Here is a 19,404-nt window from a genome sequence, read left to right as displayed (position 1 = left end):
AGAGGTGCTCACACGAAATATTCGAAATTTTTTAACGTTTCCTTACAACTTTAAATTTTATCAATGTTCTATATTATGAAAATAGCAATTCTAATAGAGTTGTACCGAATCGCATCAAAATCCGTTCAAAAATTCCGCTTGCAGACATTTATGATTTATTACTGTCTTGAATACACAACAAATTTAATTCATGACTAATTAAAAGGTCAACAAAGTTAATAAACTCAATTTGTTTTACGCCTACCTTATAAACAATTAATTGATAAATAAGTCGCATTTGTCAATGTCTCTTTCCATCATGGTTAAACATATTTCGAAAATGAATATCCACTACGTATTAAGAAAAGTATTAAATTTATTTCCGTTCGAAAATTCGAATTCGGCAATACCCAAAAATTGTGTCTATTAATTTATAATCTGTAATAATTTCATTAATAGAAGAAATGTCATAAAAAATATCAAATTATCGTCGCATTGATATGATTTCTACATATAATCCAAACGCTGGAAAGTGATTTTTTGGTAGATTTTCATGCACCATTCTATAACTTTCGATGTTATTTAATATCGATACACTGACTAGTTTTGTCAGGGTTACAAACCCCAAAAGTGGTCCATCTAACCTAACCCAACCTAACCCAACCTAACCCCAAAAATGGTCCATTTAGTAAAGAATAATTTAAATCCATGGTCAGTAATTTATTAAAATTGCATCAGTTTTTAGAGATATGTTTTCAGGAAATCCAAAGACTGACTCCGGATAAGAAGGGGTGAAGACGCGCGTCAACTAGTGAGATTTATTTGAGAATTTACAAATATCATTTTTACAGAAATAATAAATTCAAGCGGTTTAATGAAACCATTGAAGAAAAAACGGACAGACAGACACACGAGTGATCCTATAAGGGTTCCGTTTTTCATCCAGACGTACGGAACCCTATTCCGAGAACCAACTTAAAAAAACATGTTCTCTCTCATACATTCAAACTGCAAATACGCACAATATTATTTTGTTGAAAGGTTTGCCACTTTAGACCATAGACTTCTTATTAATTTTCCAGTAAACTATATAAGTAAAGAACTATTTGCTGTATTTTTTTCAAAATTTTCGGTTGAGTAGTTTCGGAGATAAGGGATGAGGGTGAAATGGTCAATTTTCATTTATTTTCTTAAATAACTTTAAAATTATTAAAAATATATAGGTATATCCGAGTTCCTCGCAACAAGCCCATTCATTTGATATTTCACACGGTACAGGTTTAATTTCCTATTGGTCCCCCAAAAAACATCCCCATGTTCCAAATTAGTTTATTTCCGGTGCATTTCTACTTCTCACATAGTAATAAATTTACACTCTCCCTTTTAAAACTCCTTCATAAAAACACTCTTTAGAATTTCGTTGCAACCTCCAAGCACATGCGACCAAGTTTCATTCTGCTTTTCACATATCCTTTATCATTTTTCTTCCTCCTTCATTCTGCAGATCTTTTCATCCTTTACACTCTGAGCCTTGTTAAGTACTATACATCCATATTCCCTCTTTACTCTACTATTCTAACAATGTTCCCACACCTAAGCTTTTATCTATACCGCTCGCTTTAAATTGTGGATGTTTCTCAAGTCATCCCTGTCATTATTATTTCACTACGTCTTACTGTATTTCATTCATTCCCATTTTTCCCCTAATATTCCTTTATTTTCTCTTCTCTTACATACGATTAGCTTTAATTCTCCTAACGCGTCTTCCCTTTCTGCTTCATATCTATTCATTTTTAGATTTTTTAAAATCTTTCCTCTCTTGGCTTTCATTATCATGTCATCTTCCTACAGATTCTCTCATTACTCAATTACAGCATTTTTTACGACAACGTGCTCTTTAATTCTGTAACCAACAATACATGAACTGCTGCCTTCACGGCCACAATACATACACAAATGGCTCTAAATATAGACATTTCCTCTCTATTTATAGCACTTAAAACAGAGGAAGTTATATCTGACGTGAATCGGTTGATGTTGATAAGGTAATTCGCTCGTTAGTCACATTTATTTTCAANGGTAGGTTAGGTTAGGTTATCGGGTTTTGTTCAAGTGACCACCCTCTTTCGATCCCCCACCTCCACCCGCTTGAAAATATTTTTTTTATTGAATTTTATTTGAATTATAGTGTATGAAAATTGTCAAAATAATCAACTTTCAACCCCCACAACTTTTTATGGGGGTGAGACCGCCGTAAATTTTTTATGGGGTTTTACTCAGGTGACCACCCTCTTTCGACCCCCTTTACCCCACCTCCATCTAACCCCATAACTTTTTAAGGCCACGAACTTTTTTATGGTACAGTGGTGGGGGAGACCTCCTCTTCCGATCCCACCCACCCCCACCTCCTTCGGGGGTGGGGGCCATCATCTAGACATTTAACCAAGGGAAAATTAACCAAAGGTACCCCCTTTCTGCACACGCCTTCTCACAGCACTCGTATTGCATTCGCTCCTTGCATACGATGGACTTCGAATCACCCACTCTACCGTCCTGTCCTGACTCCCACTGATTGATATCTATTCCCAAAATTGCGTAAAGTGGAAAGAAGTTTTCAAGCGATAACAAAATGGAAGACGCAGTTTCAGCTTACTTTTTATAGAATGAAAGTATACAGTATATATAAGCTAATAGAATGATCTGGAAAATGTTTTAGGGTAGTAGGTGAATATATTGAAAAAGGAAAATAAATTTGTTCTTTTGTTTTATTTTCACTTTTTATTCCCTATTCCGCGAAGTTAAAATGTGCTGCCTCGTGTAGGTCTAATTCGATCTGCCAAAACAGCTCTCCGTACAACGAAAAGTATGGCATGTTATTAATCCCGACAACTTTTTTGAAGTAAACAAACGCCACAGTATAAGACATAAACCGACTGTCGTCAGACGACAATATGAATATTCGCAAAACACGCTTTTCTTCTCTATGCAAAATTAATTATTCATGTCACAACAACATTAAGCATGTGATAAATTTAGTTCAATGATATTGTCATGCTAAGCATTAAAAACGTACTCGTGCTGAGTAAACTGTTCTAAAAGGTTGTCAAACAAAATTCCGATGTCGGTACATTTGCTTGCGCAACAGAAATAGATAATGTGGTATCCTAAGGCCCAGCGCGCACTGCGATTTTTTAGTCGCCGCGACTTAAAAGTCGCAGTCGCAGTAAGTGAAATCGTTACGCGCACTTGCGACCAAATAATCGCGGCTTTTAGTCGTTTGCAATATGAGCGTCACAGAAATAATGTGTATTGTGAATAAATGCTAATAATATTAAAAAGTAAACGATATTGGTTGCTTCCCATCATAAATCAGAGATTAGTAAAACAGCAATTTTCTTTTTTCAATTTCGGATATATATATAACTTTTTCCGTATCTAAAACAGTATGTGACGTTTCTTCTTCCTTTACAACAGAACACTCATAATATAACATGTTTGATAACCACAATGTATTCATTAATTATGCAGATATAACAAAAACATTAATTTAGCACTATAGTATAGTGAATATACATTGTACTATAATATATGAGATGCCGGTCACTAACAGCTGACTGTAATACTGATATGCGCATGCGCGCCTTTCTATTCCCATAGCTTATCGCGTCGCGAGACAAAACGTTGCAAAACGTGTCGTTTCATGGCCTTGATATTTTACTCCCATCGAGCCCAAAGAAAATTGTTGTTACTGATCCCTGAATAATTTTAGGATGGAACCAATATTGTTTCTTCTGTTTCCTTTTAAAATACACGCTGTTTCTTAACACTATGTTCTAACTGACTAAAAGCTGCGATTATTTGGTCGATGTACGCGCATTGTTTTTAGTCGCTACGACTAAAAAATCGCAGTGCGCGCTATGCCTTACAAACACAACACCCGGCAAATAATTTTCTTGGATTTATTATTACTATGATTCTTTCTAAAAATTTAAAACAAAAGAGTATTTGAACCTCGTTAGAGTCAAGCTGGTACTTAGTCATCCGTGGGGTTACCAATCAATTATGATACCGCAAACAATTCTATTGGGTTGTTCGGAAAGTCATTTCGTTTTTTCCCGACAGAGGATTTAATTGTATTCTTTTGCACCCAACTTCACATTTAAGCCGTATAATTTTTATATGCTTTGAGAGCTCATATAGCAAGGCTTGTGTGTGAAAAATTCCAATTAATTCTACGCAGTAGTTTTTGGTTGGTGCCCTTTTAAATATGGAGAGCGATAAGCAGCATTTTCGACATATCTTACTGTTTTACTACAGAAAGGGTAAAAATGCTGTTCAAGCCAGAAAGAAATTGACTGATGTGTATGGAGAAGGTGTGTTGACAGTACGCCAGTGCCAGAACTGGTTCGCTAAATTTCGATCCGGCAATTTTGATGTCGAAGATGCACCACGTTCGGGAAGGCCGGTTGAAGCTGATAAAGACGCGATAAAGGCATTAGTTGATGTGAACCGGCGAATAACAACACGTGAGATCGGATTGAGGTTAAATTTATCAAATTCAACAGTTTATGACCACTTGAAAGGCCTGGGATTATCCTCGAAGCTCGATGTATGGGTTCCCCATGTTCTCACAGAGAGAAATCTGTGTCGCCGCATTGACGTCTGCGATTCGCTTCTCAAACGTCACGAAAATGATCCGTTTTTGAAGCGCATCATCACTGGGGACGAAAAATGGGTTGTATACAACAACGTCAAACGCAAGAGGTCATGGAGCAAAAAAGATGAACCGGCTCAAACCATTTCCAAAGCCGATATTCACCAAAAAAAGGTGATGCTGTCTGTTTGGTGGGATTTTAAAGGAATCGTTTTTTTTGAGCTTTTACCGGATAACACAACGATTAATTCGGAAGTCTACTGTCATCAGCTGGACAAACTGAATGATGCACTTCAACAGAAAAGGTCAGAACTAATCAACAGGAAAGGTGTAGTGTTTCACCAAGACAACGCGAGACCTCACACAAGTTTGGTCACTCGCCAAAAGCTTTTACAGCTTGAATGGGATACAATGCTACACCCACCATATTCTCCAGACCTGGCACCATCGGATTATTATTTGTTCCGGTCACTCCAAAATTTTTTAGACGGTAAAACCTTCACCTCAAATGAGGAGGTCAAAAACCTCCTCGATCAGTTTTTTGCCAGCAAAGACCAAAAATTTTATGAGCGTGGAATTATGCTACTACCAGAAAGATGGCAAAAGGTGTTGGACCAGAACGGTCAATATATAATTTAATAAAGTATTTGTTTATTATACGAAAACTGTCTTTCATTTCCACAAAAAAAGAAAACGAAATGACTTTCCGAACAACCCTATAATATGATGCTGTAAAGGAGACAATTAGGCTAAGAGAATAGACGGATGGTATTACAAGGAAGTCAAAAGTGGTTCCAAATGTTTGGATGGTTTAGATTAGGCACGACACAATAAACAGAATTTACATATACTTGCTGAAGTTTATTTGATATAAATTACATTTTACAACATCTGAAAAGTGGAACGCGGAAGGTTAATTGCTACTAAAGGTCTAATAAAGATTAAGCGAGCATTGAGGCTTAACAATTATCAATGTGAACTAATGTCCGGGCCTTTAGTGACCACTTGAAAATTTTTGAGTGGGAAATAGAGAAACAGAATAAAGATTTAATAGCATAAACCCAGAAGAACACAAAAAAAAATAAATCTGTTAGAAAGTGAAGACTCGAAAAACAAAAATTTGTAGGATTCGATAAAGGAATAAAGTAAACAAGAAAATACAAAATAAATATTATCAAGGCATGTGAAAGGTCAATATGGTCCGAAAGAAATTTTATCAAATCCGGGGAAGTTGCTTTTTGTTTAAACAAATTAAATTTTGTAACTTATCGCGTCTAGATTGCTCTAACAGCAAATGATATTTTTAAGCACGTATATTTTTTTAGATTTTATTCGTCATACTGGAAGCTTCGTCGCGTGCACCTCAAGGTTGAAATTTGTCGATTTATCGTTCATTACTTGTAATTACATAGTTATAATTAAGAGCCACCTTTGAAAGAATAATTAACTCATAATGATTCCCGGTGAAATAATTGTAAAATTATTTAAAATGCAATCATGCATCATGTTACATACAAAGATGTACGTAAGAATACATTGATTTCTGACAGTTCTCGAGTATGCCCGCAGACAGGGACCGGCATTAGACGTCGAGTGCAATAAAAAATATATCATACCTTGAGTGGCACATATTTGCCGCTTAACAATAGGAGTTCTAAAATTTTCGAGAAGAATGAACACTGTTCCTAAGAATTCGTCAGCAATATAAATAGGCCTCTGAATGACAGCCGGATCAACAATATAAATAAACAGTGCGAATACCGAGTGATATAGATACAGTGACGAGGAGTAGGTACATAAGCATTATAAATTTTGTGTGAAAAGAAATAGTTTAAGTGTTTAGTTGGTGTTATAGTGTAAAATAAATAACAATCTTATAAATGCACCTACTAAAAGCTTCATTTCAACTGGAGTAGCGTTTTTCCCAAAAGTTTATTGCTTTGACAATATTCTCAGTAGTACATTATGGCGTTAGCAAAATTGAAAATATGTGAAACTATAATTTATACCGTATTATAGAGGGAGATCTAAAGGAATAAAATTTATGTAGAATAAATTGGGAATCTCTAAAGTTTTAAGTGGTTGTTAATATTAACTAAACGTAAATTAACACTATAACAGGGCGCTCTTTTAATTTCTAAATTTTCTAATAAGCAAAACATGTTGCTGTTAAAAATGTGAAAGCGTAAAATTTTTGATTATTATATTTGAGATATTTACTGACCTTTAGACTTCCCTCTACCTCACCCAAAATAAAAGATAAACTGTAGTTCTAGATATTTCCAATTTTAGTAACTGTACTGCGCTGTACTGAGAATGGCTGGATATACCAAATATAAATACTGTCTTAGCATTGTAGCAACAAGCAAGATTTTCACGAAAACATTCCAGCATTTGATTATGAGTACATATTTTTATGACTTTTCATAACCCTTGCAGAGAATCAAGTTTAAAGCTTAATAGTATTAAAAATTAAAAAAATTGGTCTGAGCACGCTTTGGTCGGTGCTAATACGACTAACTTCCCATTAGATAATACAGTTATTATTGATTCCGTAACTTCATTGTTGTGATTAGATTAGAACGTATTTTAATTAAATTGTTTGTAATTAATTCGTTTTTTTTTTATAAAAAAAAAACGGCTTGACCGATTTCGTTCAAATTTCTTTCAGATCTTCATTATGATAATATCTTTCGAAAAAATTTTGGTTGAGGGCGATATCTCAATCCGTTCTTGAGATATCGAAAACGAAAAAAATGCTGACATACGAACGTACGTACATACNCATTGTAGCAACAAGCAAGATTTTCACGAAAACATTCCAGCATTTGATTATGAGTACATATTTTTATGACTTTTCATAACCCTTGCAGAGAATCAAGTTTAAAGCTTAATAGTATTAAAAATTAAAATAATATTCAAAAAATTGCAAAGGAGACAAACAGTAGATATTAGTTTAAAACGAAAAAACAACAGTTGTTTACACTATCCATCTATTCGCGTTAACGAATGTCACATTTAATATTGCGTCTATCTAAAGTGAATAAACAACATCTCTCCAGATATAAAGATCGATTCTCACTATACAATCAATTTCCATTCCGTATCCACACCGTAAAAAGTTCCGTATAGTATTTTGGATATGTGACGGAAAGATGTGGCTAGTGGGAATATCCAAAGAGATACTTTCAGTTCTTTTACAAATGATTTTCCTCATCCAGAATAATAGCGGCAATCATTGAATTTTTCTCAGACTCTACATACTTGCAATCAGTTTCACATTTGTAATGTGATATTACCTGCTTCTAGAAGTCTACTGATACAGATCAAAACGCTAAGTTCAAGTGTGAATATTATCAAATTGTATGAAGCATTTGCGGAATAAATATGGCATAGAAACGGAATCTATAGTGAGAATCGATCTTAATACGTAGAAAACGCTGTCGAAAAGTATTGCACCTACGATAAGAAACATATCAACCATGTATTATTATGCACACAATCGATGAAAGTATAAAAGATAAAAAATATTTTACACACATTTAATGGCAAAATTCCCCTAACAGTAACCAAGTAGAAATAAAAAGAATTATAACACCACCGAATCGTCTCCAAATATTTGAAATGACCTAAATTACCACCAAAATAGTACCTACAAATTAGACGAAATTTAAATTCTAAAATTATAGCCAAAACACTACCTTTAAAACTCTAAGACAGCTCCAAACTAGCACCACATTAAAAAAGATTCGAAAGAGCCCTCAAACGGCGCCTCGCCAAAAAAACATACTATAATAGCACCAAAACAGCATCACATACAAAATCAAAAATTTTAGTATCCCTTTAGTGCTGTTTCGGCCCTTTTTTAGTATAAATGCGTCGCTCTTTCGGTGGTATTTCAGTAGTTTTTCAGAAAGCAATCGGTACTGTATCCGTGTTCTTTTCGTACTAAATGCGATACTGTTTCAGTACTCCATTCGTACACAATCGGCGGTTTAGTCCTGCAAACGGACCTGTTAGAGAAATTTATGGAGCTAGTTTGATCGTAATTCGGTAGAGCAAAATTGAAAAGAATAATTTTTACTCGGAAATGTAAAGTAATGGTCGAAAAGGGGTTTTAAATATAACTTTGGTAAGCCACTTTTAAATTTTGACGACCCGTTTTGTTCTCCTATTGATATAAATATCATTAATATTTCTTCATCTAGAACAGATACGGACAAGCATGATTAACAACTGTGTCAAACAAAAGCCGATAGCATAATTTTTTCGTTGATATAGTCAACCCTGACATGCGCAGACGAGCATCGATATGTCATCAAGGGGTTCCTCTAAATTTCTTTTGGTACAGAACCCTAATACGACCCTACTGACCGAAACATCAACTTTATTTTCTTTTATTAAGAGAACAATTCGAAGTATTGTAAATTAACTTCCAAACTACAAACGAAATAATGCTTAGAGAAAAACCAATTACGGTCTACATAAAGACGTACCTCTTTCTCATTGGAGGAATCTTTATCTTCGGAAATGGTGGCGTCGTACTCCAGGATACGTTCCTCAAGCCGTTTATATCCCGGCGATTGAGAACAGGCGCACTTCATTTTTGGAAACTTGCACCAATCTGCAACAAACAAAACAATATCTATTTCACTTCACTTTATCTTTTACTAATAATAGATAGCACGTAAGCAACAACAAGGTGGGTCGGTAACACACAAAAAAATGAAAGTATTCACCCAAAGGTAGTTGAGTTTCAAGGTTCACAACCATCCTGTGGCTAGCACGCTTAACTAACCGAACTTTTCTTAAAAAACGCCTCATAAATTCAGTTTACTCATTTATTTATAATGTGGAATAAGTTGACTAACTAGAGGTTTTAAATTAATTGTAAAAACTAAGAACAGAAGACGTCTTTTATCGCTTGATTTAAGGGCGATGTCGCAAACATTATCGACATAGCGCAAACGTCAGAACTTAATAAGATAGTAGTTTCGAACCACTTTCAATATTTTTGTCGCTTAACTCCAAGAAAAACGCCGATCAAAGGTTATCAAGAAAGCAGATTTTATTCTCGTTATCAATTTAAAGAAAAATGGTGCTTTACGTACATAATGCAATTAATTATACAAATCGTACAACAAACAATTCATTGTCATTCAATATAAACAAAACGTCTTCTTTATTTAACATTTAATAGATTTTGTTCATGACGAATTCAGTCAGGTATAGTTGGGTCGTTCAAAATTGGCATAGCACGCAATAAAACTGTCGCATTTACTTTCTTCTTTCAACTCACTAACTAGACTCGAGCGGTTATTGGCATAACGCCTACTTTTACTCACGACAGACGTTATAGAGAATAACGTCAAGTAGGAATTGCAGCGAGTACTAATAAATAAAAGGGAATAACATTACACCAATTAATGTGTAACAAAAAGAGATGCAGACAGCCAGCATCGGACTTTAAAGAATGTTCAACATTCTCAGGAATTTAGGAAAACAAGACGCTTGTTTAAAGATATAATGTTCGCCGGTTTAACAAAATTAACTTCTAAGACTGATAACGACAAAAACTATTTATTTACACTACTGTTCACTGCGCTATTTATTTCACTGCTATCACTGTCAATTTATTTCTGGATTCACTTCTGCAACGGTCAATTTATTTCTCCTCATCTCAGCGATCGTCACTTCCTTTAAATACTCTTTTGTGTACTTTCTGGAACCTTCTGGAAACATCCGAATAGTTTATTTTTTCTTTGAACTGTTTAACTGCTTTCCCAGAACGCAGGTACGACACACACATTTACAAATACGGCGCACATGAAGAAAGGCATCCGCGGCTAGTCGGCGAATAAATAACACTAACGGTCATTTTTCAAGATTTTTTTCGTTTTTCATCTATATTTTTTTTTTATTGATGTTTTAATCGAAAACAGTTCAATGAGAACATGTTTTAGAGTCAGTTTTTTGATAAAAGTTAGGGGGTCCAATTATTCAAACTGATGTATTTTCTGCAATAAAAGAATATTCATCGAGAAAAAGCGATTTCTTTCGAGTCCACTTTTATTATAGAAATCCGGCTGTTATTGAATTCGAATTTTAGGAAAACAGACCTTTTTTATAGTTATTAATCTTGCTAAAATTTTATCCCGATTGAATAAATAGGTGAGTAACAATTAATTTGTTAATAAACAAATTTATTAATTTAGTAATACTACCAAATACTAATTAGAGAAAATACGTATGAAGTAAATCTCAACTTATCTTATCATTAAAATTATGTTCTTTAATTATTTATTTAACGTTAATTTGGTTATTTGTTTGTAAACTCGATTTTTAGCCAAGATACTTTTACTGATCCCAAATTAAGTTTTTTAATTTCTAACAATTTTATAAAAAGATTATGAAAATGTATTACACATTTTCTATGAGCACAGATCATAACGGATCAATAATTAGTATTTGGTAGGATTACGAAATGAATAAATTTTTTATTAACAAATTAATTGTTGCTCACCTATTCCATCGGGATAAAATTTTAGCTGGATTTCTATCTTAAAAAAGTGGACACGAAAGCAGTCGCCTTTTCTCGATAAATCTTCATTTTCTGAAGAAAATTTTTCACTTACCCTTATCGAAAAAGTGATTCTTAACTGCATTCTCATGTAATTTTTTTTCGATTAAATTATTTATAACAAGTTACAGATGAAAAACGGAAAAACTTGTTGTTTATAAACAAAGTTCCTCACAATTGTCAGCGTGAGTAAAAGTTTATTAATGAAGTACATAATTTTTTATTAATTTGCAAAAATCAGATCTATTCCAAACTTTTTAAAAAAAATGGCAATTTTTCAACTAATTCATCTGGACTAACTGATCCCGAATTCGAACTACAACCAGATCCTCACTAACTCGCAGCCATTATCTTCATACTGTTAAATTTTTGTTAGATTTGTGCGCGTAAATTCTGTTCCCTACTAAAATTTTATTCTCAATAATGACACACAATAAGAACCACAATACCAAATCTGTTATATAAAATTACCTCAGCAACAATTATACACAAACATGTGACTAAACGTATAAAAATAGCTTACCGACTTGAATACTATATTCACACTTTTTAGGACCCTTGATCTGTTTTTACTGAAACCGATTTAAATAAAATCTAAATTTACCTTTCGATTGTTCCTCTACAATTCTGCAAGTTTGTTTTTTCACGCATGTAATAAACATGTATGTATAAGAACTTATTACGTAATTGCTTTATTGATCAGTTCTTTTTTTTTTTTTAATTCATTCGAATGCATAAACAGCAACTTACCAATTAGTTTCCTAAAAATGCAACGAGCGTGACATGGCAATCTAAACTACACAAATTATCATAAACATGAATATTAATTCAATTAGTGCCGAGTAGCAGGCTATAATAAATGGCACATAATAAATGTCTCTATTAAACATTATGTCGTAAATTAACATCAACAATCTAATTCATATTATTATAATATTGACTAACTAATTGTAAGTTGTTGCCTTTTGTACATGCAAAGATATTCAATTAATTTTATTGACATTGGTGTTCACAATTGGCAAAAATTTCTCACACTATACATTTTGATAGAATCTTTCTTTTACAGTAAAAAATGAAATAAGAATAAAGGACCTGTCATAAAATTATTAATAAAACCGACTCGCACACGAAGGGTTCCGTAGGTACCATCACTATATAGTATAAAACAAAGTGGCTTCCCGCTGTCTGTCCCTATGTATGCTTAGATCTTTAAATCTACATAACGGCTTTTTATGCGGTTCTTTTTAGTGGATAGAGTGATTCAAGAGGAAGATTTATATCTATAATACATGCATGATATAGTAGAGAAACTGATAATTTTAGAAGTTTTCAATGTGATGTTTTGAACCCTACGAGATAGATCAACATAATGTACTAAAGTATTGTACATCTACAAAAAAGTCCGCGATGGTATATGTCTATCTCTTAGGGATAACCCACAATAACCATTTTTTATCCTTTACTTTTTATGAGAAATAATGACTTATTTACGAAACGATTTTAAGCAACACGGCATTAATTCTTATCCAATTAAGTACCCTAAATACATTGTGCATTAATATAGATCAATATGGCCCTTTACAGCATGTAATTTAAATGAATATTTTCGAAGATATTACAGATTTAAAATGCAAACATAGCGGTTGCGGCGGTACCGACCGAGAGGCCGGTTTGTATTGTCTAATGACAAAAAATTGTGAATGTTGTATATAAAGACATTCTGTAGTATATTTAATGTGTTGAGGGGTTGTCTATTTATGATTTCCCCTCTCGATAATAATCTAAACAAAACAAAAATATATTTAGCATCAGCATTGCACCCGTGCGAAGCTAGGGCGGGTCGCTGGTTATCTATAAAGTAAATAATATAACTCAATATTCTGTGAATCTTTCAAGGGTCCACCTGTTGCCGTTATCGATATCGGGTAAAAACGAGCAAAAAAATTACGTTTGTTGTATGGGAGCCCCCTTCAATATTTATTTTGTTCTGTTTTTAGTAATTGTTGTTATAGCGGCAACAGAAATACATCATCTGTAAAAAATTTTCAACCGTCTAAGTATCGCGGTTCATGAGATACAGCCTGGTGATAGACGGACAGATGGACGGAGGAACAGACAGCGGAGTCTTAGTAATACACATTGGGTAGGGAACCCTAAAAACGGGGGGTTGTGATATTACAGACGTCCAATTATGAAGATAAAATAACAAACAAAATATATTACCTTCAAGACTATAGTTTTTACAAATGAGAGAAAACTAGGACGTCCCACATCCTTAACTATTTGCAAACAACAATCTAATCTAGTTCTAGATTTTCCTGCGCCACTCTTAAATCCTGTATCTGCTTCTAATATTTCTAAAAGCTTCAGCCGTCCTCCAAACATACACCTCTATTAATTTATTCTTTCAAATCTCCAAATTAACAGTTCGCGAGCATAAAAGTAATTTTCTTTTTAACCGACTTCAAACCAGGAGATTTTTTCATCAATTCGACTGTATGTTTGTTACGCGATTACTTCGCCAATTATGAATTGATTTTGATGATTCTCTTTTTGTTTAATGGTTCATACTTCAGAGGCAGTCCCATATAAATTTTATCGAAATTGATTCTGTACTTTTTGAAGAAATTAACAAAAAAGATATCTACACGCGAAAATTGAAAAATAAAGTTTATTTAAAAACAAAAAAATAATAAAAACCGACTTCAAGAGTACGCCTACATGTAGAAACCTAAACTAAAGAGAAGAAAATAATATTTTAATTACCTCAAAGCAAAGTGCATTATCTTTGGAGTCGGCGCCAGCCAAAGCAAAAATAACCTTAATAGATTCCTACTTGATTAGTCAATAAATATATGAATGCCAAAGTAGAGATTAGATAAAAGAAATTGGACAGTTTCTTGCAATGGCAGAATTAAACTGTCCCTCTTTTACTATTCATTTCGATAAAAAATAGTTTTCGTACTGAAAAACTGTTTTTAGGGTTCCGTACTTCACAAGAAAAAAGGAGCCCTTAAATATAAGATCACTTCGTTATCCGTTTGTCCGTATATCAACATCCTTTTTCTCAGAAGTGCGTCGAGGTATCAAGTTGAAATTAATATCAATTACTCAGATCTGCATTCCCTTGGAGCTGTGAAAAAATCAAACCTCTAAGTCAACGCAATCAAAAGATACAACCATTTATTATGCCGAATATTTTTTTGACACTCGCAAGGGAATCAAAACCTATAGGGGTACTTCCCGTTGACCTAGACACGAAATTTGCCAAGAAGCAACAACTTGCATAGCACATGGTAATGATGCCCCCTCTACTATAACCTAGACCAGAAGTCGGCAAACAAAAAACAAAAGAGTCATTCGCAATAAAAATATAATTTTTATTTCAAATTTGTATCGGATAAAGAAGTAATTAAATAAAATACTACTTATTCTCATTATTATTTATATTATTACTATATGTTACAAAATATGGTATTATTCTAAACAATACTGAAATTATATTAAAAAATCAATGCGAACGATAACCTTGCACTTCTCTAGAAAGTTTTGGTAAGTCCAACACGTAATTAGTAATTCTTAGTTTAAAACTTCTAAATTTTGATTAGTTATTTAACTTTTTAGGTAGTTTGTTCTTAAGTTCATAGAAGAGAAAACTTGCTCGCATGCATATGTTGATCCAAAGATCGTCAGCACACCAAAAGCCATTTTTTATTTGGTCATAGCATTCCGGAAGATTATTCCAGCTATCGAAAATTATTGCCTCAGGCTTAGACATCCCTTTTAGAGCCGTCCACTCATGCTGAGATGTCAAAAGACATTTCTGTCTTTCCAATTCTTCTGCGCTACTACTTAAACTCGAATTCCACAAATCTTTGTTTTTTAAATATAGTACTTGGATTTCAAATGAACCAGTAATGATAAATGGAATAAAATTTATTTTTTTTGCTGTTTGCTTTGAGGATATGCAATGAAAGCCAAGGTAGCCTTATTTATTTTGAACTGACCAAATCGACAAGCAATGCCATCCTTCATTGTTTTTATCGTTCTTGTGAAGTAACCATCAGTGTCAATAGAAATACTGTTTCCATCCCGATGCTTTCTTAAGCTTTGGAAATGTAATAATATGCCCACCAACTACTTCTTCCAGTAATAAAAATGCAGCGTTTCCCTGAAGCTTTAGATTTAGTTTGTTGAGATGCATTGTAACGTCAGTCATAAATAGGGTGGCCACCTTTTCAGGCTTTACATAAAGTATTTCTCGACTAAATGGTTAAAAAAAAAGTACTCAGCATAAAAATAAAGTATTTTATTTTTTGTTTTTAAAAACATATTTTTTGTTACACCTAGCAGCCAGTAACAAATTGCTGTCGCTCTTAAATACATTAATAGCCTCTAAACATGGCAAACAAAGATTTAAGTAAACTAAAAGTTCATTTTTAATTAGTTTTAATGAAGCTTTATTCCTGTCGTCCCGCCACTTTGCGTTCATAACAGAGAATACTCTTTCTGTAAATGCTGAAGTGGCCGGAACGGACAGCAAAAGTGACACTACTTTGAACAGATTTGGGAAATCAGGTTGTTCCGTAAATATGGCTTGCCATTTTTCTGTGCAATATTATTGATGTAAAAATACTCTGAATTTCGAATAATCGCTTACAAAATTACGATGTTTACTTAAGGCCTTAAATAAAGTATTTTTGCGTACTTTATGTGTCTTGTAAAGTATAACGTACGTACAGTCGAAATAGAGTACAATACTTTATAATAATAAAGTACGGGTGGCAACCCTATCATAAAGTACAAGTCTCTTGTTTTAGGTATACGAGGTCTGTTCAAAATGTATCGCAAATTTTGTATTTTTTCAAAAATTATTTATTTATTCATGAATATCTATTCGTCTCCTTCAAAGTAATCCCCACCAGATATTATACACTTGTGCCACCGTTTTCTCCAATCATCGAAACATCTCAAAAAATCATTTTTTGTGACCCTGTTCAGTCCCTCCTTCGATGCCGTCTTTATTTCCTCAATCGTAGCGTACCGTCATCCTTTCATGACCTCTTCAGTGTCAGGAAAAAGAAAAAGTCACAGAGGGGCATATCTGGGAAAAACGGTGGTTGCGGCGTTATCATGGTGTAAAAGCGCAATTTTTGTTCTTCCACAAATCCGGGCGTATCTGGCGGATTGTTTCGTGCAAACTGCGCAGGTAATATTCCTTACTGACCTTTCTACCCTGTGACAAGAACTTATGATGCACCACGCCCCCGCAATCGAAGAAAACTGTAAGCAAAACCTTCACATTCGACCTAAGTCAGCACGCTTTTTTCGGTCTTGGCTCGTGCGGCAGCTTTCATTACGATGATTGAGCTTTAGTTTTTATGTCATAACCATAAACCTATGATTCGTCACCAGTCATGACCCTCTGGAGCAAATTTGGGTCGTCACGTTCAGCTCCCAACAGCTCCTTAGCGATGTTAATGCGATGCTGTTTTTGGTCGAAATTGAGCAATTTTGATACGAATTTCGCGGCGACCCGTCTCATACCCAAATCAATGGTAAAAATCGAATGGCAGAAGTCGATCTGTAATATGTTTAGGTCCTCAGCAACTTCTCTAACGGTGATTCGACGATTGGCCAATATTATTTTCTTCACGTCATCAATGTTTTCGTCTGTTGTTGACGTGCTCGGACTTCCGGCACGCTCTTCGTCGTTCACATCTTCTTGGTCCTCTTAATAACATTTTGTACCACCGATAAACATTGCTTCGGTCCAAGGTAGCTTCACCATATGCTACAGTCAACATTCGAAAAAGGTCCACGCATTTTATTTTGTATTTCAGACAAAATTTAATACAGATTCTTTGATCTATTTTTTTGAAATAGGCAAAAATCGATGAGGAGCCAAAACACGTGCAAGCAATATTAATTTTTAATCATTTAATTCCTTGCAACTAATTAGTATTAAATCTATTCTCCAATTCTAATTACTGACATAAAGAAACTTCTGTAAAAAAAGAGAATTACTCTCACAAAAGGAGGAAGTTACCCCAATTCATTCATACGTAGATTCCAAACATCATAACGTCATTTTCATGATGGCATTTCTAGTTTAATAGTGACGAATTTGGGTACCTGTACAATACTTGAGTATTTGCCTCTGCTGACAAATTCGTGTGTGAAACTCTTACAAATAATAAGACGTGCAATAAAATAAATCAATAAACAATATTTCAGAATCGATTACGCGATCAATCATCGATGATAACAGTGAAATATTTTACACGTGGTACAAAATGCAAGGTGTTCGTTAATAGAAAAACGAAACCTCTCATATTTACACATAATATCACTCACACACGTCCTTGAAATATGACATTAAACCCACATTTTTTGCACTAATTAAAACAATTAAAAAATTCCTATGAGAATTAAATAAGGGACAAATTAAGTACATAAGTACCTATCATTTACAAATTTAAACGATTACACATAATATGACATATTAATGCTTCATCAGGAGTATAACAATAAAATTAACGATAAGATTACAATACGACACTTGTTTGGCTGAGAAGAGGGGACTTATCAAACCAGCTGAGAAAAGAAGAATTTTTTATATCTAATAGATCACTTAAAAGTAAATTGCTGTTTCTATTTTTATTTGTTAATAATATTACGAGTTTCCAAAAATGCGAGTTTATAACTTTTATAATTTAAAATTTCAACTTAATCACTAAAATTATGATGTTAGAGTGATTAATTACACTGGTTTACAAAATTTAACTTTCGTTGTGCCACACAAACTTTTTTAGTGTTTCTACCATGAATTAAGTATTGTAAATAAAAAAACGCAGTTATTTTATTTAAATCACGTATCAATTTTATTTGGTGAAGAAAAACGAATTAGAAGGAAAATATAAAATAGTTCTGCAAAAATATATAAATTATGTGGTTTGTAAAAAAAGGTTACGATTTTCTGGAATATTTGACTTCCGGTTGGTCCCTTTTGATCGTCCAGCAGTAGTCAGCCAACATCCTTGGACTCCATCTACCTTGGTAACGCTTCTCCATCTTTGAAATGTCCTGATGGAATCTTTCCCCATGTTCATCACTTACGGCTCCTAAATTCTGTGGGAAAAAATCCAGATGGGAGTCGAGAAAATGAATTTTAAGCGACATATTGCAACCCACAGCTTTATATGACAATAGGAGTTCTCTAATCAGTTCTTTATGATTCTCACTCTTATGGTTACCCAAAAAATTTGCAACCACGTTCTTGAAGCATTGCCAAGCTGATTTTTCTAAAACATTTAATTTTTCTACAAATTTCGGATCTTTTATTAATTCCCTGATTTGAGGTCCTACGAAAATGCCCTCTTTGACTTTAGCATCGCTTATTTTGGGAAATTTCTCTTTTAAATACGAAAATCCGTTTCCATTGCGATCCATCGCCTTTACAAAATTTTTCATAAGGCCTAATTTGATATGGAGTGGCGGAAGAAACACATCAGCAGGCTTTACAAGTGGTAAATGCTTTACATTTTTCTGTCCAGGAACTAAAGAGTTACGCACAGGCCATACCTTTTTCTTGTAATGGTTTTTTCTGTCCCTACTGTCCCATTCGCACAAAAAGCAGCAAAATTTAGTATAACCCAACTGCAGTGCAAGTAGTAAGGCAATAACTTTTAAATCGCCGCAAATTTTAAAACCATATGTATTATACTGGATTTTCTAAAGTAATAGTTTCATGATCTCATAAGTTTCTTTCATATTAGTACCGTGTGCTAAAGGAACAGAAGGAAGTACATTACCGTTATGGAGTAGAACTGCTTTTAAGCTCGTCTTGGATGAGTCGATAAACAAACGCCACTGAGAGGGATCAAATTTTATTTCCAAAATTTTCATAACTGAATTTATATCATGACAGTAAACCAAGTCTCCATCTTGAGAAAAAAAACCTTTAAAATGTTCATCACGATTTCGAAAATGGCTTATTTTGGTTTCTCGATGTAACAAATTCCACCCTTTCAAACGAGATCCTAACAGTTCTGACTGTTTTTTTGATAAATTCAAATCGCGAACCAGGTCATTTAGATCCCCTTGAGTTATTAGATGTGGCTTATCTTGAATTTCTTCAAACTCTGAGTCGTCATCATTGTCATTACTCAATTGGCTTGAAGTGGAGAGT

General features: G+C 33.8%; 1 protein-coding gene across 1 annotated transcript in view; it reads right to left on the bottom strand.

Moving 5' to 3' along the window:
* Window positions 1–19,404, bottom strand: part of LOC108739814 (growth factor receptor-bound protein 14-like) — a 117,535-nt gene that overhangs the window by 44,102 nt on the left and 54,029 nt on the right. Inside the window, 1 exon segment of the mRNA XM_018473878.2 lies at window positions 9,130–9,257. Within this exon segment, the coding sequence (XP_018329380.1) occupies window positions 9,130–9,257 (128 nt within the window).

The sequence above is a fragment of the Agrilus planipennis genome, unplaced genomic scaffold (assembly GCF_000699045.2).
Source record: "Agrilus planipennis isolate EAB-ADULT unplaced genomic scaffold, Apla_2.0 scaffold253, whole genome shotgun sequence".
NCBI classification, from domain to species: Eukaryota; Metazoa; Arthropoda; class Insecta; order Coleoptera; family Buprestidae; genus Agrilus; species Agrilus planipennis.
The sequence above is the reverse complement of the archived record's forward strand: the minus strand, read 5'-3'. Positions and strand labels throughout refer to the sequence as shown.